The 24598-nt window shown below is 37.5% G+C and overlaps 1 protein-coding gene across 1 annotated transcript; it reads left to right on the top strand.

Moving 5' to 3' along the window:
* The first annotated feature begins 3865 nt into the window (after nt 1-3865).
* LOC131165691 (PHD finger protein ALFIN-LIKE 1-like) lies at nt 3866-24124 on the top strand. Its single transcript, XM_058123694.1, has 5 exons — nt 3866-4297; nt 4635-4667; nt 4804-5026; nt 23385-23508; nt 23595-24124. The coding sequence occupies exons 1-5, from the start codon at nt 4198-4200 to the stop codon at nt 23850-23852; spliced, it is 738 nt and encodes a 245-aa protein (XP_057979677.1). The 5' UTR covers nt 3866-4197; the 3' UTR covers nt 23853-24124.
* Nucleotides 24125-24598: the final 474 nt, after the last annotated feature.

Below are 24598 nucleotides of genomic sequence, written 5' to 3'. Positions count from 1 at the left end.
CCATACCCAATATTACATCAAACCTCTGTATATTTGGGACCACTAGATCAGCTAATAATACTCTCTCCTGAATACTTACTGGAAATTTCCGAAGTACCCTCCTGCATCTCACCATATACCCCATCGTCGTACCCACAGACAGTTCTATATCTAATGGTTGTGTCTCTATTCCAGCTATTTTCACATATCCCGCTGATAAAAAGGAATGGTTGGCACCTGTGTCAAACAAAACAATAATTGTATATGGTAAAGCAGTAAGGATACCTATAACTACGTCTCCGACCGTCTCAGCATCACCCAACGTCAACGCATAGACCCTCGCCGGCGCAGTATTCCTTTGCTGACCTCTGTGGGGCACCTAATATCCTCCCCGAAATGGTCTGGAAACTGGTACATAACCTGGTGGCATCTGACAAGATAAAACCATATGATCGGGCCTCCCGCAGCGATAACAAACATTCTCCCCCAGCTGACATTCACCCGGGTATCTCCGTCCACATCTAGGACAAATGGCAGGGGGCTGTCTACCTTGAAATCCATCATGCTCCACCATCTATCTCTAGCCTCTACCAGATCTACCTCCTCTCCAAGGGCCTCGACTAGGACCCGCCTGAAAACTCGAGGGGGCGGTCCTCTTCTTCTGACTCTGAATCTCGGTCTCCCTGGGTAAACTCTCCTCTGCTATGATAGCCCTATCAACCAATTCTGCAAAATCCTAGATCCTCAGTACAGCCACCTGCCTGTAAATATCTTGCCTCAAATTCCTCTCGAACATTCTAGCCTTCTTTACTTCATTGGGGACGATATACGAGTAGAAACACGATAGCTCGATAAATTTCGCAGCGTACTGCTAGATTGTTAATGACCCCTAGGACAGACACAAAAACTCCTGTACCCGAGCCTCTTTGACTGAGGCAAGATAGTATCTATCAAAGAACACGTCCCTGAATCGAGCCCAGGTCATCGGTACTGGAATCGCCCTCCGCTCCTCCAACAATCTAGTGGTTGCCTACCATCTCTTGGCCTCCCCTGCCAGTCTATACGTGGCATATAAGACTCTCTGCTCATCGGTGCAGTGAAGTACTGTCAGAATCTTCTCCACTTCCTTTAACCAATTCTCTGCAACTGCAGGGTCAGCTGCTTTAGAGAACGCCAATAGGTTCATCTTCATAAATTTCTCTATGGTACATCCCTGAGACAGTGATGGACCTCCCTGCTCCCTAAAGCTCTGAGCAATCTCACTTATAACTTGTTGAGCCACACTATGTAGCACAGCATCTGAATCTCCACCGCCTGCGCCAGAAGGACCTGCTCCATCATCTCCACTAGCATGAGCGCTACTATCCCCTGAGTCCATCCTGCAAACGCACAAAACACTGTTTCAAAATCCTATTTCCCACATAGATCTAGCTTATTACCTTTAACTAAAACGTCAAATTCACTGTCAACTTTTCCCCTTGATCCTATCCCACAATCCAATCTTGCAACCTAAACACATGACTAGTCAATAGTTTACTATGATTTTCCTGGAATCGTCACCCCAGGAAAAACACAGAAATTACCACGAAAGTCCTATATTCAGATCACGGAAAAAAACCTCAATTCCTTTCCTAAATTCTGGTATTGATTTCCGCTACACTCTAGAGTCTACAGAACCTATCAACCTAGGCTTTGATACCAAATTGTAACGACATCAAATTCTATGTCATTTTTTTTTACATATATATACATATACTGTTCTGATACCCCTTCTATGTAATCTCAGGCCCTAAAGAGGCACTAGGGTTACATGATGACCATACCTATGCAACAGAAACATATATCATACACCTATACATATCATACAATAATACTAGAATTTAGTGTTTTCAGACCATAGCTATATAATATATCTCTCCCTAGTTTCAACTACCCCAAAATACAAAATTCTTACACAAACTCACCCTACAACCAGGGTAAACGAGTAATCTCTATCCGCGAGCTTGATCTGCTCGCCTAACTGGTTCACCTAAAAAATGTTAAGATAATGGGGTGAGACGATGCTTAGTAAGTGGAAATATGTTATTACTAGTGTGTGGCGACCAAGTTATATAGTCATATTATTTAAAACTGTATAATTTGGAAAATTAGTAAAACACATTTATCTTATTTATAGTAGCTTGAAATATAACTGTATCATCTGAACTTTCTATCATTCATATTGCTAATAACATACTATATTTAACAAATGTTGTAAAACTGTGTACATATACATCACTGTGCTATTTTCCCTAGGACTCTGTATGTCATGATTTGACACCTCATTACAGAGTTGTGTGGCCCGTAGGCGGGACTTAACGCTAGTTGACCCTCTAGGTAAGTCACTATACTCTACACTACCTCAGCTCGGCCAAACTACATCTACTCTTAGGTGCGGGATTGGCTGCTACCTTATCAAACTGGCCCCCTCAACCCAAACTGAGGAGCTGCATCCTCTCCGAACACGGTTTGATGGTACCCACACATTATCTGAGATATGTGGTTGCACTCTATCTGTATATAGCAATGGTACTGTGCTATGAAAACTGTATCTTTCTGTAATATTCCAGAGAGATCTGATACTATATAAGTACATATATATATATATATATATATTTGTTGTTTTCATCATGTCTCCAAAATAACCATAACACTATAACTCTGTACTGTAAATATTGTAATATCTAAATAACTGTAGCATCTTGATGCTATACTGTATAATCTATATATATATTCTGTTTGTATACTCTGAATGTTATGGCATTTAGGAAAACATAGCTTTATATAAACACTATACTTACTGATTTGAATAAACATCTGTATATAGTTATATATTTATCTATCCGTGTAATTCTCTGAATAAAAACTGTATATATACATTCATCTGACTGTATCTGTATATGTTGTATGACTTGATATACTATAAAAAATGTATAAAACTCTATATAAGGTAATATGTACTCAGGCCATACATACTTTAAAAACTCATATTCTATAAAACTACATAATAATTGATACACATGTATATATGTAAAATTTCTGTTAAATAATCAAATTTCCTAACATAGCATATTTCCCTTACTTAGTTTTTGAAAAACCCCTACACCGGTAGGGTTTTCCACTCAACACCCTGAAAACAACATCCCCTAGAACAAAACATCAATATTTTTTTGCATACAACATTTCTTATAATTGTAGGGAAAGTATATCTTGAATAAAACATCTTACCCTGAATTTGGGATGAATTCCAAACCAATTTCACCAACGATTAGCTCTAGCAGACTTGTAGAAAATTTCACAAAGAGCGTCGTGGTGGTCTCGGATCTTCGATCCGACGAGAAACGGAGCCGAGATCGAAGAGAGAAGGGGAGGGGTACATTTTAGAGAGAGAGAGAGAGAGAGAGAGAGAGAGTAGTTTGCGCTGGAAATCCATAAAAAATCCGAGTTTTTACAATTTATAGAGTCAGATTCGTCGACGAGTCTTGAAGAAAGGTCGTCGACAAACCATCTCTTCTCGTCAACGAATTCTAGGCATCAAAAATTCCCTTTCGGTATTTTTTCGTCGACGAGACATGCTTTCGTCGACAAGACACTCAAGAACCCTCGTCGACGAAACCTCTGTGTTCATCAACGAGACGCTAAAAAATTCCTCGAATTATTACATTTTGAATGGTAAACATTAATTCTTTTTATTTGTAAAATAGTATTTAATATTAAGAGAATATACTTTAAAAAATAATTTTAAAATATTTTTCTTGAATTAAATTCTTTATCCAAACAAAATTGGAGATTTGGGAGAAAATAAAAATTAGGGCTTTATATATATATATATAATAAAGAAACAAATCTGTGGTAGAACGGGCCGGTCATTGACCTGATGCGGCCCCTGCTCACCGAGGGTTTGACGCGGTGACACCTAACTGCCAAAACCATGTTTTTTATTTCTATGTTTATATGTGCATCTCACTCGCCTGAAGCGCCCTGATGAAGCTCTGCACTGGACTCCACACTCAATCCTCCGAACAATACTTCCATCCATCCGTGACTGTAAATGTTCGATCTTCTTGCTCACCATAATCGTTGTCGTTGCTTTTCGATCCTCCCTTCCGATTCTTTTACTTTCAATCCAATTTCCAATCTCTTCCTCTCTTGATCGATCTCGATTCCGATTCTTTAGCCATGGAGATGCATTCCATCTCGTCGAGTCCGCGCACTGTCGAAGACATCTTCAAAGACTATAGCGCCCGTCGTACTGGAGTCGTTCGGGCTCTAACCTACGGTACCCTTTTCCTGCCTCTCTTTCTCGACCTTAAATTAAAGAGTTCCGTTTGGTTCCTGAGAAACCCCGGGAAAAGAAAATTAAAAATTGAAATTTTGTACTGAAACTTTCGTATCCGGTTAGATATATTACGAAGTTTGGCTTTGTTCTGGGAGACTAAACTGCAGGAATTTTATATATATATATATATATATATATTCTCCCCCCACCCCCCACCCCCCCCCCATTTTTTTTTCTCTTGATTTCCTGTGTTTTCTCTTGTTAGCCATCGAAGGGCAATTTCGATGGATTTTATGTTTGTTATGCTTGACAATTTTTCGATTTTGTCTGTTGCCAGATGTCGAGGAATTCTATTCGCTTTGCGATCCAGGTTAGTTTATTTTTTCTGTACCAATTTTGCGCTGTTCTAAATTAGGGCTTGTGATTGGGAATCTTCTTATTCAAATTCCCAGTTTGAGTTCGAATTTTTTAATTTGGATGAAGTTAATATCTCATTATCTCTATAGAAAAGGAGAATTTGTGTTTGTACGGACACCCAAATGAGTCATGGGAGGTGACTCTGCCGGCAGAGGAAGTACCACCTGAGCTTCCGGAACCAGCACTAGGGATCAATTTCGCGAGGGATGGGATGAACCGTAGAGACTGGCTTTCTTTGATTGCTGTGCACACTGATTGTTGGTTGCTTTCTGTGGCTTTCTACTTTGGAGCCCGCCTTAACCGCAATGAGAGGTTATTGCTTCTGATCACTGTTTCATACTTGCTTTGGAATTCAAACTTTTAGTACAGCACTGAGCACTATAAACTGCATTAATTTTTGTATTTGCTACATTGCTCCTGAAAGTAATTACAGTGTTGTGAATTGCTTATAGCTGTCATAATTCTTGTTTATCTTAGCGCGAATTACAAAATAAAAAAGAATAAGAAGAAGATAGAAAGAAAAAAAGGATGCAGTGCTTCCATGTTCCCAGCAAGCAGTCTGAAACCCTAGTGGTGCTTTTGTGTACAATTAATCATTAGAATTTTAAGTTGTCAATAATGAACTTCATAAATCATGTTATTGAGAATTTGAGATAAGCCTTTGTTGATTTGAGTTAGTATTGTCATATTAAGTCCTGACAAAATATACAAATTCTGATGGAACTATATATTTTAACTTGATATGGCAAACATCTAGGTTGTTACTATTTGCTTTTAATCATGGTTGACAATTTAATGTGGGACAATTTTTTTTCCCATAGCAGCATTTCTAAAATTCTGCTTGTTGCATTTTTTGGTCTCTTCCTTTAGCCATTTTAGTTTGCTTGCCGCTACAAAACTAACATGACCCTCTATCCACAATTCTGACTTTTCCACCATCCACTTTAAGCTGGATGCTCTTGAACTGAAATGTGGCTGGATCCCCCTGTTCCCCAAGCAACATAGGACAGTAATCTAATGCAGTTTTCATGTTAGGTTTTTTTGTCACCATTTGAGAATGTTTCTCCTAAGTTGTAGCCACCATGGATACCAAGGAGGTGGTAGAAGGACCATCTAGAAAAATAAATTTGTTTGGATGGTCGCCCTTAATGGAGTTAGCACTAACAATCTAATGTAGAGTTGGAGGCCTTCGAAGGGCTTGTCTCCAGATGTGTGTGTGTCTTTTTTTTTTTGTGTGGGAGCAGCTTGAGGATGTTCTTGTTTGTTTCTACACGGTTCATTTTCTTGGGGGCTTGTGGAATAAGATTGTTTGGGGTTTTTGATGAAGTTTAGGTGTGTCCAGAGTTGGTGGAGAAGCTTTTGAGTGTTTTTTTGTTTGTTTTGTGAAGGGTAAGGATGTTGTGAGGTGCTAGAGGCGTGCTCTTTTTGTTGTATATTTTTTTGGGGAATTTGGTTGGAAAGGAATGCTTGAATATTTTTTGGAAAGATATTGTCCTTAGATTTACCTTGGGACAAGGTGAGGTACTTGGCATCTCTTTGGGTTTATAGTGCAGGACCTGCAAGTGGTTTCAAGGGCCGTTTCTTTCTAAATGTACGCCATGATTGAGTTGTATTCTTGAGCTGATAATGATTAGTTTTCTTCTCTTTTATGTTTGACAACTCCTTGTCCTTTTTTTTGGGTATTATTTCTCCTTGCTGTTTCTAATAAAGTTTGTTTTTTAAATAAAAAAATAATGAAGAAAGAATGGGTCTAAGAAGTGAGCTCTGTAATGTGATTGGTCTGGAAGAAATCTCATGAATTCTACAAATTAATTGTTATAAATCGATATACATATTCATAAATGTTCTAAATCATGATACATACTAGTCCATCTAGGTGTCATTAGAATTCTAGGGGCCTTTGACTTAAAGATGTGGATAAAAGCACAAAATTCTTTAATAAAGAGGCAAATGCTCATGGGAGATTTAACTTCATTGTTGAGGTAGAGTTTTTAACATTGAAAAATGCCATATATAATTTGCAAGGGTTTATACGCTGAACCCATGCTAGAGGACTCCCTGAAGAGATGTTGATTTGATGACTGTAAGTTAGGAACACACTGACTGTGTTATGCATGCTTTTTAGTGAGGAGGAGGCGCTAAATGCCCTCAAGGATTGTAATGAGGAGAAAGCATTGGGTCCAAATGGTTTTACAATTTGGTAAGTGGTAAAATATGAGTTGATCAGGATTCAAGACTTCTCAAGAATCAGACTCATGGATTTAAATAGCATTAATAGGTAGCATAATGTAACGGTAATGGGTGTAGTGGGAAGCGGGAGTAGCACACGTAGCGGGAAGCAAGTGTAACAGCTGTGAAATATTTTTAAGCACACACAATCACATGTATATTGGTATTTACAAGTTTTAAGCTCTTAACTCTTCTTAAGACGAGTTTTAGTGTATTTTGGATCCTTTAGTTCAACTTATTAACATTGCTTAATAAGGGCAGTAAATCTTTTTATTTGTTTTAAACTTCTATTGATAGAAAATTTATATATATTTATATAGCACTTCTCTACTTTTTCATTAATCATATGTTTGAATATTCGTTAATAATGAAAATTTCATTATACACTCATTAATCTATTAGGCATATAAGACCTACAAATAGGGTTGGGCATGGTTCGGTTAACCAAACCATTACCCCCAAACCATTAACTGAACTGAAGTTTCGGTTCACTAGAAAATGCAAACTGAAACTAAACCAATTAAAACGATTAACCAAAATTTGGTTAATTGGTTTTAGACCAATATCCTGTGGTTAACCGAACCGAATCGTTAAGTATAATTTAAAATTTTGGAGTCACTACATATGACATATTTTTTTCATAATAATCAACATGTAAATTTAAAATATTCAAAATCAAAATTTAAGCATGAAATTTAGATCAATACAACTTTTTAAATTTAAATTGTTAAAATTTCATATATATAATTATGTAATATATAATATTTATATATAATTTAAAATTTCAGAGTTGCTACATATGATATATTTTTTCCATAATAATCAACATGTAAATTTAAAATATTCAAAATAAAAATTTAAGCATGACTTTTAGATCAATACAACTTTTTTAAATTTAAATTGTTAAAATTTCATATATATAATATGTATTATATATATTTATAGTTTATCGGTTTGGTTTGGTCCGGTTAATTGTGGTTATTGAATGGACCAAACCGAAACTGAACTGATAATCAAAAAAATTATAAATTCCGAACTGAAAAAATGGTTAACTGGTTTTTTGATTTGGTTTGGTTCGATTTTGCAATTTTTTGGCTTTTCTTGCCCACCTACCTATAGGTAATACAATGAATTAAACAATTTCTATTATTTTGTTAAAGTAATAAAAATATAATAAATTTAGACTAAAAAGTTAGATTGCATAACTATAACCTAAGGTTTATAACTATAATATATAATCATAAAATTTATGACTAAATAAATAAAGTACTAACAACTTGAGCAATAAAAAAAACTAGAAAAGAAGAAGAAGGTTGAAATTGAAAAGTATAGAGAATAATATATGAAAGAGGAAAAAGAAAAGTGAGAAGGGAAAGTTAAAAAAATAAAAAATATGTTCTTTTTTTCCATGACAATCCTGTAGCAGGTTGTTATGACTGATTTTACTTCCCATATATTAGTGGTGTGTAATGGTATTAGGGACCCAAAAAGCTATTATGTGGTGTTAGATAATAGTCACAATCGCTATTTAAAACCATGGTCACACAACTTGAGGATTTTGTGAATAGTTCAAACCAATGCTTTAAAAGGCTCAATTGAGGAGCCTTAAGGCAAGGCATACCTAAAATGCCTTGAGGCTCAATCTAAAACACCAAAACCCAAAAAGGCTAACGCATTACATACTATGTCTTATGCATTGTACAAAAGGCATGCCTATTGAGCCTTTCTAGTTGAGGCTTATGCGTTTTGGGTGTGTGAATCATGTGATTCTCAAGTTAATTTGGCTAGAAATTTCTAAATCCATGTTACATGAAAGGAATGCCGTAATATGAATTTATTTCTAAAACTCTTGAACCTCAACTTTTCCAAAATAATTGAGAGTTGCTTCTTAAATCTTGAAAATAATTTGATCTTTGAAATGTTAGAGCTATCTCTTGTCATGATTCACATAATGAATTCAAGTTAGCAATTTTTGAATGGGCAAGAAATAGTTTGCAGATTATATTTGATTTTTCTTTACATTATATTGTGATCTTCTTTATTTTTTCCTTATCTAAAAATTATATGAAATCTATGTACATATTTTTATATACAAATAAAATTCTCAAAAGACTTATGTTCCAACTTCTTTAGCCTTATGCCTCGCCTCTTAAGGGTTAAAATGCCTTGCCTTACACCATAGCCTTTTAAAACATTGGTTTATATACCCAAGTTTTGTTGCTTTGATCCCTAAAAAGAATGGCTCCATCATGTCAAAGATTTACCGCCCTACAAGTGCAGTTGGGAGGTGATAGGCATGGTGATGTGGCCCTTTTAAAATGCTTTTGTTGAAGGGTGGGAAAATTTTGATGTACGGCAATCACAATGGTTGTGCATGATTTTATAAGACGTCTGTAAGATTGTCTATGCTATATAGATTAGAATGTTGGGCAACTAAGAAACAACTTATCTAAAATGTAAAAGTTGCCAAAATGAGAATGTTAAGGTGGATGATTGATGTAATTGTTAAACAATAAGTTAAGGAATGAACATATTTGCGGTAAGTTAAGCATAGTACTTGTAGAAAATAAGATGGGGAGGGTGAGGCGGGCTCAAATGGTTTGGGCATGTGCAATGTAGGCCAAATAGTGCTTCCATGAGGAGCGGTGAGCTAGTTAATGTTAGTGGTAGTAGAAGGGATAGAGATAGACCTAAAATTACTTGGAATGAGATTGTAAGGATTTAACAACCCTTATATTGTCAGAGGAAATTGCCCATGATTGTGTAATTTGGTGGAAAAGATTCATGCTGCTGACCCCACCTAATGGGACTTAGGGCTTGGTTGTTTGTTTGTTCTTGTTACATGGTTAATGATATGGTTGGTTCCCAAGTAAATGTGGGGAGGGGGCTGCAAGTGTGATTTGTATGCTCAAGAAAGAGAAAGCCTATAATAATGTAAGTTTGGATTTTGTTCTCTTTATGTTGGAAAAATAGGTTTAAAAGAAAAAAGGTTTCTTGGATCAAAGAATGCATCTCCACTCCAAATTTCTGCCCAAGGGGTTTCTTTCAGTCTTTGAGAGGTTTGATGCAAGGAGATCTGTTGCCTATTTTATTATTTCACCCCTGTAATGGAAGCACTTAGCAAGATGCTAACAAAGGCTTTGTATATCGGTCTCTTACAAGGTTTAATGTTTGGAAGAGGGGATATGTATATGACAATGTCTCATTTATTTGCAGATGATACTATTTGTGGGGCAGATGCAGAACAGATTCTTAATTTGAGATGTATTATTTTATGTTATGAAGTGATATCATGTCTAATGATGAATTGTGTTGGAGTGAGTTCATTCCAATGAGAGAGGGGGTGAATGGAGGTCTCCTGGCATTTGGCAAAGATTTTTGGGTGTTAGGCGGAGAAACTTCTTTTGTCTTGGGGGCCGTTTGATAAAATTAAGCATTAAGTGCTGAATATTGATATCGTTCTGAATTGGTGAATTGAATTCAGAATCAGTTTGAACCGCTAAATAGTGAACAGTATAATGATGTTTGGTAAAAATGTTCAAACTGATTATATGCATATTTACCATCTTAACCCTTGACATTGGGGAAAAGAAATAGAAAAAAACAAAGAAAATATGAATTCTAACGTACAGGAGCCAAGTGTACTGTAAGGTTAATAACTCCTAGCCCAACCCAGCTTGGGCACACAGCCCCCATTCCTCTGCATTTCAGAAATCGTAGCTGCATCGTAGCTGCCCCAGTTTCTCTGGCCGACCCGTCGTCTCCTTCTTTGAGGAGTTACAGAGTCACAGGAAAGTCTAATCATCCTAATGCCTAGCCACTGCATTTTCCAATCTCAACAAAGAAATCTACCTACACGAGTATGTCAAACAACTCAAATCTGGAGAAATTTCTGAAAATTTGTCTCCTTCATAATCTGTTCCGGAATCACCATTGACGGAATTGCCATCGCCAGAATCACCCACTTCTCTTGCTGGAATCACTATTGTTGGAGCTGTGTTCTCTCTCCCAAGCTCTTGTGACACTGCTCTCGCTGCCCAACAATTGCCAAGATTGCTAACGGTGACCCAGCCGAGGGATTGTGGCTTTTGTTGCCCAGAATTGCAGCCAGGCCTGGGTGCTCTTCAGCATCCTCCAACCTGCCCAAATCAACCAAATGCACAGCACCAAGGGCATCCTCCCCCGAGAGATTGAGGGTGACCTTTGGGATCTGCTTGTGCTCTGTCAGAAGACTCGTTGGAGAGGAGGGATAATTGTGTCAAATTGAAAAAGAAGATGGTGTTGACTGAATCATTAAGGGGAAAAATGCTAGTTCTGCCAGAGGACTCTCAGCACTCATTCAGAGGTTAAACAAATAATACTGGTTCACTTAACATTAGACCGGTAATAGAATAGCCTCTATTAAGAGGCCATTAAGTGCAAACAAATACCCCCTTAATTACATCTGTCGTTTGGAGCCAAAATTAAGGACGGATCCTTGTGGACTCCCATAAACCTAATGGTTTATTTATGTACCTTCTCTTATCCTTCCCTTGCTCAATATCTTGGAGGTTGGGAGGGATTCAAGTACCATCTAATAAATTGGGAAATTGTCAAACCACTCAATATCAAAAGAAAGTGGGGGTTCGGTTTGGGGGGGGGGTGGTGGTGGTTAAAGATCACATCTCTGCTTCAATAATGCTCTCCAGGGGAAATGAAATTGCTGTTTTCTGGAGGAAAATCATTGAAACCAGGTATGGGCTTGATAAGAATGGTGAGCCACTTGAGAAGTATGGAACCATATGAGGTGAAGTTATGGATGTGGATAAGAAGGGGACAGGAAGATGCGTTCCTACAAACAGAATTTATTGTTGGCAGTGGATAAAATTTTAACTTCTGGAAAGATAGTTTGTGTGGGGGTCTACCATTGTAATCTGTCTTGGATGTTTCTTGATAGCATCGAGTAAAGAAGCTTTGTTGTCTTGTTATTTGTACCACAGATTTGGAACTTTTGGGACTTCCAACTTTCAAAGGATGGTGCAAGACTTGGATCTGGTGCATTTTCTCAAATTTTTAAGTTTTCCTTCATAAATAAAGTGGAAGCTAGAGAGTGGAGGCTGGTATACTCTTAAATCTTATTACAAGATGATCTTTTGGGCAGAGGAAGATAGGGAACAGCTTGACTTCCCTTGGAGGATGATATATAAAATTATTGGTCCAAGAAAAGGTTGATTTCCTGCCTAGAGAGGCAATGTCGTGGAGAGCTCTAACTTCTGACATCCTGTGGAGAGAAGGGTGGAATTCCACAAATATGTGCTACCTTTTTAAGGAGGAACTTTGAGCTGTTCAGTGCTTATTCCTTTACTGCAGGTTGGCCAGGAAGCTGTGGGAGGTGGCTTTTAGCATGATGAGTCAGTAAGGGTTTCAGCTGATTTAATTTGTAACGAACTGTGGGCCTGGTTAGGAATTAAAACTGGCAGGGAGAGGAGAAAAGCAATCAACCTGATTCCTCTCTCCATTTTTTGGAATGTGTTGAAGGAAGGGATTGGAGTGTTTTTGAGGATATAGAGTTAACTAATAGGAATTTTGTAGATGGATGTTTGTAGAGGACTTTATCAATTTTGTTGGACATTTTGCAGTCTGAATGATTCTTCTGTAATTTGGTTGGTACCTTCTTGGCGACCTTTGAATACAACACTGGCTTACTTAGAAAAAGGGGTAATATGGGTTGAATTAGAGGTTCGTGCATGATTTGGTAAGGCTAACGTGTAGATTTATTAGTTTGTAGAAACTCTGGTTTGTAGTTTGTGCCATATGTAGTAGGGTTAAATTACTTTACTGAGTATCAGAAAGTGGAGTCGAAGAAAACAAAAATTAATACAGCTAGTGTGTCTTATTTTAGTCCTTAACTAAAAATTCAATTTTTTTAAAATTTTAATTTTAAATCTTTTTTTTTTTTTTTTTTGCGCTGAACTCTTTAAAAATTCATCTTGAGATGGAAAGCTGCAGCTCATTGTCCCCTCACCCCCGCCGGGGGTGGGGGGGGTCAGTGCGGGGTGAGTTGTTTAGTTGCTGATGTTTGGCCAGTATTTCATAAAACTTTCACAGGGTAGGTCGGTCTCTCAACAATTTCACAGGGTTTTAATATCTAAAGCATTGTAACAATAGTAATGAACCAATGATGGAAATGAGATTGATTATGTAGCTGTTTTTCTTTTTCTGAAATAAAATCAGGAATCTCTCTCTCTCTCTCTCTTTGAGGGGAAGAGGTGATTTTATGAAGTTTTTATAAAGGGAAAAATGAATGATCGCCTAATGTACAAGGCCCACTGATGCAGGGGCAGCATCAATGATCTGCAGCCATAAGAGATAGAAGGGAGGAAATGGGAAGAAGGAAGAGGGAAGAGAGGAGAGACGAGATACAAGGGGGAAACACAGGTTCATTTCCTCAATTCAAATTCAACGACCATCTTCTACATGGCTTTCACACGCTATTTATTATAAAGCTTCTAACACATGAAATTGTAACTTACAAACATACCCCTAAAATATAAAAATATTACAAACAAGCCCCCAAAATACATAATCCTAATACAAGTGAACTAAATACGCACAGTTAAACAACTAACTAACTAAGCTGCTATTCTTTGAGATAGGCCCCCAAATTGGGTTGAAATTGCCCGTCCAAATTCCTGCTTCTTGTCCTACATCACTCGCACTGCACATTTGGAGTTTGGAGAGAGCTTGATGTACAGTCTTACCTCCACATTTGGAAAGGTATTTCCATTATTGTAAGATGAGGTGAAGGTAAGCGATAACTTACAATTGGGTTTCCTTGCATCGTTGGTACTTCTTAAAGCAAACAATCAGGGTCATCAATTGGCCGTCCAAGTTGAAAGTAAATCCTATCACATGAAATTATGCATATACCCTTATACTACATTAATTTACAAACATACCCCTAAAATATACAAATATTACAAACAAGCCCCCAAAATACATAATTGTAATACAAGCTGACTAAATACACACAATTAAACAACTAACTAAGCTCCTATTATTGGCATAGGCCTCCAAATTGGGTTGAAATGGTCCCATCCAAATACCTACTTCTTGTCCTACATCACTCGCACTGCACATTTGGTGTTTGGAGAGAGCTTGATGTACAGTCTTGCCTCCACATTTGGCAAGGTATTTCCATTATTGTAAGATGAGGTGAAGGTATGCGATAACTTACAATTGGGTTTCCTTGCATTGTTGGCACTTCTTAAAGCAAACAATCAGGGTCATCAATTGGTCGCCCAAGTTGAAAGTAAATCGTATCAGGCAACTTGGCTGCTATCTCAGAATAACCCAGAACAATTTTTCCTGTGCATCCAAAGATCAAATGCAGCTGATAGAGCAAATTTAATGGTTCTATCTCATGATAACTCGCTGAAGTTAGTGCTTCACTCAGTCCAGCTGCATTTTTTTTGGGCGAATCTAATACTGCCCATGGCAGGGATACTGGGTAAGTAATTCGTAATGATATTGTAACCCTCCCCCCCCCCCCCAACCTTTATATCAGCAAATAAAAATTGATTAAAGGGCATCAAGGGGATCCACCTGAGTACATATAGTGAAAAGAAAGTCAACTACACGGATGCGCTGTAGGGTGTTGGAAAAGTTAAGAATTACAAGGTGTCATTAAAAAAAGCAACATACCAATTAGAAACAGTAGCAATCCATCATCTTTTGACAACATGAAAGGGCATGGCTGATCCTTTGACAACTCTCTTGTTTCTTACCCTCCATGCCGACCAAAAGATGGCAAGGGGAATGAGGGTTAAAGCTTTCCTCCTATCCTTGCTTGAGTGGATACCTTTCCAAGCTCATAAATTACCCTCCACTGTTCTGGCTGTAACCCACAGCTGCTTGATTAGAGAAATGGCTAGACTCCAAAAGTTTAGAAGCAGTGCAAGAGGATGTTTTCAACTGATTCAGCATTTTCCAGACGTAAGTAGCATCTATTAGCAAAAGGCAGAATTGCTTCTTATGCAAAGGAAGCAACCTTTGTGGGGGCTGCAGTTTTTTTGAGGGCTTCCAGGGGAAATTGCTGCTGCTTGCCGTCAGAAGAGTGAGATTTCTATAATAGGATCTGACTGTAAGTTGCATCTATTAGCAAAAGGCAGAATCCTTACAAGAGTTGCTTCTTATGCAAAGGAAGCAACCTTTGTGGGGACTGCAGGCTTCCAGGGGAAATCGCTGCTGCTTGCCGTCAGAAGAGTGAGATTTCTATAATAGGATCTGACTGTAAAATTACCTTTCTGTCCAGGATCCACTTAGGCTCATTGGTAGTGTTCCAGCCTGCATTTTATTTAAGCTACCATAAAATTCTGAAAGACAATTAATTTCCCGATCATATATATTTCTAGTCAAGGGAACATTTGAGGTAATCAAAGAGATTTCCTGTCACGGGAACATTCCAGTAAATCTCATGATCTGTGAGCTCAAGGTGCTCGCTGATAAGAGCTTCTTTATCGCAGGCCAGCCTGAAAATAGAAGGGGATTTTGTGTGAGGACTGGCCACAAAGTATAATGTACTCGTGCCACAAGAAAACGTTAGTCCTGTTTTCCACTTGGAAATAAATGATAGAGAATAATGCATCCCATCCTTGATGAATTTTCAAACACGAGCATGATAAGCTTTGCTCACATCTTTAGTGGCCCAACCTTTATGGTGAAGACCCTACTTAGAGGCGACGAATTCCTCCACTACTTTGTAGATATTCAGAGCGAGTTAACAAGGAGAGCCTTGTTGAAATTTGAGAGAGATCTAAGTCCTAAACCCCAACCCCACAATTAGGTTGTTGATCTGCCACCCATTTAACAAGATGATATTTAAATTCCTCTCCCTTGCTTCCCCAAAGGAATCTCTTTTGAATTCCTTTTAACCTTTTGGCAATTGAGCTAGGAATAGGGAAGAAAAATAGACTGGAGGTTTTATAAGATGCTTTTAATGGGGGCAAGCCTCCTACCTTTTGAGAGGTAATTCCTTTTCCATCCTGCTAGTTTTCTCTCAAATCTTTCAATGATGCGGTCCCAAACTCCTCCATCTTTAATTTGGCACCAAGAGAGAGACTGAGGTATGTAGTAGGAGATGCCCCCAGATTGCACCCTAACGGGACTGCAAGGAAAGGTCCTAGTGCTGTTCCCCACTGAAATAACTTTGCTTTTACCAAAATTCACCTTCAAGCCTGAAACTGCTTCAAAACTAAGGAGAGTGCACCTAAGGCTGAGGATTTGGTGAGGGTCATCTTCATTCTTCACATAAAATAATGGTGTCATCTACAAAAAGATGGGAAAGACTTCAATTTGTAACAGAATGTTTTATTATTCTTCAAGTTAAATGTTGAAGATACATATATCTATACTATATATAAGAAACTACGGATGTGTTGCGTGTGTACATGGTAAAAAAAAAAAAAAACAGTGAGTTTGATAAAAATATCCTTCCTTTTGGATTTGTTTATACAAAAATACCCTTGTATGGTTCTGTCTTAACTACTATATTATATTTGACTACAGTATCTTCTTTTTTTTTTATTTTTTAAAATTTGTTTGTACAAAAACACTATTAATAGGACCTGCCCATGGCAGCAAACTTGTTAAGATTATCATTTTGGCAAGATGGCATGAATGCAGAACACAGGACAACACTTATGAAGATATCAATACTATAAAATCTTTAATGCAAAGGCAGTACCATAACTAATAACTTGAAAAATCGTATTTTCTTACTTAAAATTTTAATTAAGTGAAAAAAAATATTGTTTTCTACTTCTCTCCAGAGAACTCAGCATCATTGTCCATAAGACATGGCATGAATACAAAAAAAATAATATTATTCTTGACATCTTGTAAGAAACCTAAATTTTATTGTACTGTAACACTGTCATCCAAATTAATTATGAGAGTTCATTTGATCCACATGCAACCCATAGAATGAAAATGATTTAGTTTTGAATGAGCTCTAATTATCTTGGGTGGTTGGACCAAATTTTTTACTATTTGTTTTTTCAGGTCTTGCTTTCTTTCTGTACAGGACATTTTACTTGAACTCTACTTGCTCTCTCTCTCTCTCTCTCTCTCTCTCTCTCTCTCTTTTCCAGGCAGTAAAAACTTCTTTTGCAGCGCATGTGCATCTTGATTAGTCCTTACAATATGTATATGTTTCTTTGTGTATAAAAAAGAAACAAATCCATATTAAGAAATCTTACACTTCATGAGGTAGTGTTATTTGATGGGCTAATGATTGTTTTCAATTCTTGTCTCTAAATAGGTAAAATATCAATTTCTTTTCCAGCTGAATCCCTTTAATTCTGTTTATGATATACTGACATAGCTCTGTCTTGTGGTCAAATGTAGACCTTAGAAATGGTATTCAAAAACCCCTATTATTGCTGAGCTTATGTCACAAAAGTTCTAGGACATGTTTGTTTATTATCCTATTTGTCTCCAATATATTGGGACTTGGGAGGTGGCTTCCTTTTTATGTTTGGGATGCCATTTTCCAATGAATAGTTTATATTGCTTTCTTTTGCTACTTATTTTTCCAATTCCTGATCAGACACTGCCTTGCGTTTGAAATGTTGTTTCTACACTATGGATTTCTGGCCAAAAACAGTGGCATGCAGGTTATGTGCAAGGGAAGGGATCAGTAAGTTATGTGGTGCCTCATGTCAGTACTTGTTGATAACGATGCACATTTATTCATCTCAGGGACAATTTTCATCTGTTCTTTTAGAAGAAGGTTCATCCAAAGAATTAAACTGCAACTCAGTTGCACTGAAGCATTGCTCATCCTTGCCTTTTTTTTAGAAAAAAAATATTGTTGTGCCTGTAAAAAACACTCAACCAAACAATTGCATTCATTTTGAACATTAATTTCATATTTCATAAATTCTTCATATTTCTGTGTTTCTTATTGATATAGGTTCCTCCTTGTGTTACAACTTGGAATGGGTTGTTAGCTTGGCTAATTTCAACCCTTGGAGTTAAGCTGGTTGCCTTACTCTTTGTTTGCTTGAGGTTGCTCAAAGCTTGGGTTATACCAAGTTATGTCTGAGTACATGGCTAAGGCTAAAATATTTGCTCTTTTTTAATTACACACTGATCAAGCGTTTGAGCATATTTATGGAATAAGATATAGTCAGAATGGCTGAAAAAATATATGGGGAGAAGCACCTATACACTTACATCCAAGAGTCTGTGATGCATATGGATAATTTAGATTTAGCTCAAGCCAAACCTGACCCTGTGTCCAAAGCTCGAGCCAAATCTACTATGCTACTATCACTGTTAAAGCTTGATATGCATTGTTGGCCCACAACCTAATAGCTTAAGTTTTTAGGTAACCTCACTTTTAAAGCTCGATATACATTGTTGGCAGTCTCTTCTTTTCAAATACCTTGTTTATCAAAAACACCATGGTGAGACTGCCCTCATTCCCATGTTCCCCTTGATGTTTTCTTTATATCTGTGGTACTTTCCTGCCCCCTTCTTTTTGCATGCACACATGCAGGGTTCATGTATTTGCTTGATGTCCAACAACTAAGCCTTTGGTCCCATTATTTTTGGGGCTAATATTTCCTCCATTGACTCAGTTATGCTGAACCCTTTGATAAATTAAAAATTTTGGATCCTTCTTTAGCTTTTAGGTAAAGTGGTATACTAATACCCACCATGGTTTTTTTGATAAACAAAGAAACTTATTTGAAAAGAAGAGACTGCACTCATTCCCATGTTCCTTGATGTTTTCTTTATAACTGTGGAACTTCAACTCCCCCCCCCCCCCCTCTTTTTTCTCATGCAAACACGTAGGGTTCATGTATTTGCTTGATGTCCAACCACTAAGCCTTTGGTCCCATTATTTTTGGTTAGCTAATCTTTCCTCCATTGACTTAGTTGTTAATTTAAGAAGTTTGGATCATTTTTCTTATTGCCTCGACACAATTTGCTTGATATATAACTTTTTAAAATTGTTATTGATGTAATTAGACAAAGCCAAATGCATAATTGAAATAGATTTAAATCATTGCATAAAAGATGTTGCTTTATATTTGTCATTTAGAACCAAAAAAATCCATTCTATTTGATGTTGGGTGGCAGATATGTTTTGAGAAAAAAAAAAATCAGTTAGATGCCTTCAATTACAATTTGCAATATTTGGGATTATTTTAGAAAGAATGGATGGTCAGTTAAAGTTAATTAACTAAGGTGTTTGTTTTTTATTATGTCCCATCACTCCCACTACTGCATTCCAAAGGGTGGCCCCTCTCAGACCCTGCTTGAACCCAGACCTTCCCACCATTATTATGAGAGAGGTGCCAGTGGACTACAAAGCCACTGGCAACCTAAGGTGTGTGTTACTTATGTAATTAGAGGTTGTCATCATCACTTGCTTCTAATTTTTAAAAATGTAGTTTCTGTCTAATTTTAGGAATAAATGAGGATGATTGCTGATTTTTTGGGGGGGGGGGGGGGTGAGGAGAAAATGAGAGTTGATGATTAATAATGACTACCGAAAAATTTCTGGCATGGAATGATGCAGTGTGATCTTTAAGGATGCAAGTTGATCATGTTTGGAATTTTATAAATTTTTAGGCAATGATGCAAGTGTATTATTTTTTTTTAGAAATTTTCTGTTTTTTTAATTCTTATATTTTCATTAGGTGATAAATCAGTACATCTGAGGCTTTTTTACTGGGAAAGAAGTACCTAGATATAGGTTTCCTTATTCTATTTGATTGTGAGAGTTTTTTTGAGAGCTGAATATTAGTAGCTGATTTTAGGGTTTATCCCTTTGTATGGGGACGTGAGGTCCTTCATCAACTGGTATGAGAGCCAACCTAGTGCTGTAGTGCAACTGTCGCCCCAGCACCATTGGCCATCACTCAGTGACAGCACCCTTGCAACTAGAAAGAAGTACCGTAGTTGTATCTAGGTTTCCTTATTCTATTTGATTGTGAGAGGTTTTTTGAGAGCTGAATATTATGAGCTGATTTTAGGCTTTATCCCTTTGTATGGGGACGTGAGGTCCTTCATCAACTGGTATCAGAGCCAGCCTAGTGCTGTACTGCAACTGTTGCCCCAGCACCATTAGCCATCCCTCAATGACAGCACCCTTGCTGTTTGTTGCACCGCCACCAGCTACAGTGAAGCTGACCGTCACTTTCTCATTGATCAACCAGCTCATAGTCGACTGCTGCAGCTGGAACTCAACGTTGCTGCCAATTATCTCTCAGTCTCTGTTGTCAACCAGCCCGCGCCAACCTCGTCGTCGTCTGTCAGTCTTGCCACTGCCATTCATGTCATAAAAAAAAGAGGCCAATTCAAACTTGCATTCCTTCGGGAGAGCAGTGCTATGGCCATTCCTATCTGAACACTTCCTGTCGGAAAAGTTACTTCATCCTCCGCATGGGCAAGGGGTGGTGAGACTGAGCTGGCAACATGCCCTTGTGACTAATGTCTAGATTACTAAGTGGAGTCGATAGAGAGAACTTGCGGTTCTTTGGTATCCCCCCCACCCCCCCTGCGGGGGCGCCCCCCCGCCCCAACAAAAAAAATTGCAGGCTCTTGCCAAGAGTCACCCTCACCTGAGGGAGGTGTTGTGTCACCATCAGGTTGTCTTTCTCACCCCCAATCTCTTGAATTCTGTATGTGATCTGACCATTTTTGTGCGCACTTCCTCTAGTTATCCAAGTTAGAACTAAAATCTGAAATAGCTTGACCCATTTCTTGTATTTGACATCGGTTGGGCCAAGCCCAAACTGTGAGCCTGCATTTTGAGACCCAGGTCTCAAATCTCCTTTGAGCCTATCCTCCTAAGACCCTAGCTGCATTCTTCTTTTCAGCCGCAAACCCAACTAACCCAAGCATACACTGACCTGGTTGCCTTCTAAATTACTTGACCCAATATCCAGCCTCTATAACCCAAGCCCAATCTTCCCCTTCTACTTCAAACATAAATTTGTTTCTTAAGCCCAAGCCCAACCATGAACCAAGCCTGGACTACTCACAGCTAATGAGGACTGATCCAACTTCTCCTACTGTACATCCCCTCAGAGGTTAGATCTTGTTTTTTTTTTTTTTTTTTTGGTGGGGGGGGGTTTTTTTTTTTTTTTTGGGGGGGGGGGGGGGGGGGGGGTTTATTATGGTGACCCAAGATCAATTTGAGCCCGTCTGTCTGAGATGTGGCCGTAGCTCCATCCTCCTCAAGCACACCCATGCGGGTAACTGGTGGCACAGTTAGGACACTGTGGCCCTTAAAGGGAGAGCATAGCAGATGCCTGTAGGGATATCGGAGACCCAAGCTGTAAATTGGAAGTGGTAATAGCTTGCCTAGATATGTTGAGTGAATAGGAGGGAATTGAGAATATGCATTGGTGCCATTGGCCCCACTGTAGTTATGACCTAGTGAGCTGCTCTGACAGTAACTGAGCAAATCAATCAAATGAATATTGTTAAGGCTCATGATTTGTTGACAGAAACAAGTTGCGTGTGCAGAAGAGGAGAAGAGTTCTATGGAGATGTCTAGTGACTTCATGTTGAAATCTAACCTGCGATTGGTTGTATTCATGACATGATTTGAGGGCATGACAGGTGCCAAAATTGATATATAAGCCCAATGATCCACAAAGGAACTTGAGGAGGTGGAAACTTCAGAGATTAAGCCATTTGTGGGTGGAAGTCTCTGGGTTCAAAGCTGAGGCATGAGTGTGGTTGTGTATGTTGAATTTAATAAATTTATATGCCCTGTAAGTTTTTCTTCAGTAGCTCCTCCCACTTGCATTCCTTTTTATTTTTGAAGACAATAAGTTACCTTGGTTCTTCAATTCTTTATCCTTCAACAGTTCTGAATTCAGGGTTGACTTTTTTACCCACCCAGGGAGAAAGCAATGTGATCTTCAAGGATGCTACTCATCATGTTTGGAAAGTTTTAGGGCCTGTTTAGTTGTGAAAAACCATTTTCCTTTTCCATTTTTAGTTTTTCATAGAAATATGAAAAATTCCTGCTTATTTTTCAATTTGCAACGTTTGTATAACAAAACTGGAAACAATAAAAAGTTTTGGCACTATTTACCTGTGGAAAAATAGTTTTATTTTTCATTTTAATGCTACCTTGTTTTCCAATTTTTAAAATTTGTATAGGAAAGCTGGAAAACATTATTATTATTATTATTATTGGTTTTAGATTTCTAATATCTTATATAAATTTTGAAAAATTGAAAAATGAAGTGTCAGTTTTGTAATTACTTGGAAATCTAGAAATGAAAAATGAAAATTGTTTTTCCATATGTGTAAACAAACCTTTTATTTTCTACTTTATTAATACAAATTTTTGAATATTGAAAATAAATTTACATTTTTATATTTCTTTGGAAAACTAAGAATGAAAATTGTTTTCTACTACTATACTTTTAGGTAATCTTGTAATTCTATTATTTTCCAGAATTTTTTCTATTTTTAGTATTTTATGATAGTATTATAATTTAGGTAATAAACCAGTAGAATGTAGGGTTTATATACTAGGAAAGAAGTATCCTAGTGGCTTTTAGGCTTTGTAAGTTTCTTTGCTTGATTCCTCAGTATATTAGGCCTATTAGTGTATGACTGTAAGACCTTCTATTTAGAGTTGAATATTATGAATTGATTTGATTGTCAGGGTTTATCCCTTTGTGCGAGGACATGGGGCCCTTTGTAAGGGAATGTGTTTGAAGTTGAGTGGTTGAATCATTAGTCATCAGAAATGCATGTATGCTTTATACTTTTATCTATGAACAATTGTGTGACATTGTTGATATATTTGAATTTTTAACAAACACGTATCATTGGAGGAGTGATAGAGGTGGTCAGACTATGCTATGTAAGTAACCATGTGAGAATGTGAAGAAAGATATTACTTCTGCCCACACAATGGAACCTGTCTAACAACTGGGCAATCAGTCACTCTATAGTGGGTTATCTATTCTTGAACCCAGCATTACTCCTTCCGCCCTCCCCTGGTTGCTAGGTTGGTTAATGATATGAGTTTGTGTTTGTTTCAAAGATAATACTTGTTTTCTCTGCCATGAATGAAATCTTTTCTTTCTTCCAAAAAAAGGAAAAAAACTGGGCAGTTTGGAATCTGGACCATATAGGTTGGCACATGGTCAGCATTCTGAGCTACCGCTTCTCACCTCACATCTTTGGTTTTCTTTGATTATGTCTGAATATACACTGGTCAGATGATGAAAAAATTCCACTCTGCTTGGTGTTTGAACTATTGTTCAATTCATTTTGCACATCATCTCAATTTTTTTTTTTTTTTAATGTGAAGGAGTGGGGGATGTCAGCTCTGTTGATATATGCTTGTTTCAAATAATGTATTTTTTCCCTCCTGATGTCTGCTTTTGAAAGTTGCGTACTGTTTGCTCAACAGGAAGCGTCTTTTTAGTTTGATAAATGATCTGCCCACTGTTTTTGAAATTGTAACGGAAAGGAAGCTTGTGAAAGACAACAAGCCCAGTGTCGATAGTGGAAGCAAGTCCAGGATCAGCACTAAGGTGGAACTCTTCAGTTTCAAATAATCTGCTTTTTGTGCTCACTTTCATTGTCAACTCTGTTTTTGATCCCTTTCTTTCTTTTTCAGAGAACAATTGAAGGGCAGGTGAAAAGCTATTCAACACAATTTGATGAGAATTATGGGGAGGATGAAGACGATGAGCACGGTGAAACTCTCTGTGGGAGTTGTGGGGGAAGTTACAGTGCGGATGAATTTTGGATTGGCTGCGACATATGCGAGAGGTGGTTTCACGGGAAATGCGTGAAGATAACTCCAGCCAAGGCAGAAAGTATCAAGCAGTACAAATGCCCTTCTTGCAGCACAAAGAAAAGCGGCAGGCAGTAGTGAACTGAGCTAAAAGCTCGGGGAGGGGACTGACATCGTTATAAAGCAGCACTTGGTTACTCCGGTAGATCTTTTTTTTCTTTTACTGAATGTGAACATATAGCAGATGCTCTTTTGAGGGGTGTCCATGTCTGACTTCATCGCCCTTAAAATGCATTTTCCTATCTATGTTACCATATAAAGATACAATGGTTTTTTTTTTTTTTTTCCCCCGGTTAATATGTCAATTTTCAGTAGTTAAGGGAATAAATTCGGGCTTCTATAGTTTTGCACCTTAGTTGTCTGCAAGTTAATTTTCTTCCCCTTCATAATAGTTGCTAATCAGGGAAAGGGATAATCCTGCCTTTTTACTTATCTTGTTAGATAATTTTTTTTTGTTAATTTAATTTTTAAAAAGTTGCCTGCTCATCAATATGTTTAATTTGTTTATTGGTATGTCTTTGAACGATTTTTACCATGTTCTTTTCTACAGGTATGTACAAATATGCTTCTACTAGCTTTTGAAGTACTATTTGTGTTAATTTTAGTTCAATGTTCAAAATATTTTGTATGTTTGTAAGAAGCGAAATATAATTTTATACTATGTTTTCTAAATACATTCAAATCTTATTTTAGAGGTCTGATTTTTATGTTTCCAAATGCCGGATGAATTCCTAGATTACACCTTGTCACCTGCATTTCACGAGCACTTGTTTGAGTTTGAGATATTTTTGGCTCTTGTTAATAGTCGATTACCCGGGGAAAAT

Source organism: Malania oleifera, chromosome 10 (genome assembly GCF_029873635.1).
Source record: "Malania oleifera isolate guangnan ecotype guangnan chromosome 10, ASM2987363v1, whole genome shotgun sequence".
Lineage (NCBI taxonomy): Eukaryota > Viridiplantae > Streptophyta > Magnoliopsida > Santalales > Ximeniaceae > Malania > Malania oleifera.
The sequence above is the reverse complement of the archived record's forward strand: the minus strand, read 5'-3'. Positions and strand labels throughout refer to the sequence as shown.

Bases quoted from the DNA above. Each gene is read 5' to 3' on its own strand.
- LOC131165691 (XM_058123694.1), top strand. From the start codon at position 4,198: ATGGAGATGCATTCCATCTCGTCGAGTCCGCGCACTGTCGAAGACATC. The intron at 4,298-4,634 runs GTACCCTTTTCC...GTCTGTTGCCAG, and splicing joins CGTTCGGGCTCTAACCTACG to ATGTCGAGGAATTCTATTCG. The intron at 23,509-23,594 runs GTGGAACTCTTC...TTTCTTTTTCAG, and splicing joins AGTCCAGGATCAGCACTAAG to AGAACAATTGAAGGGCAGGT.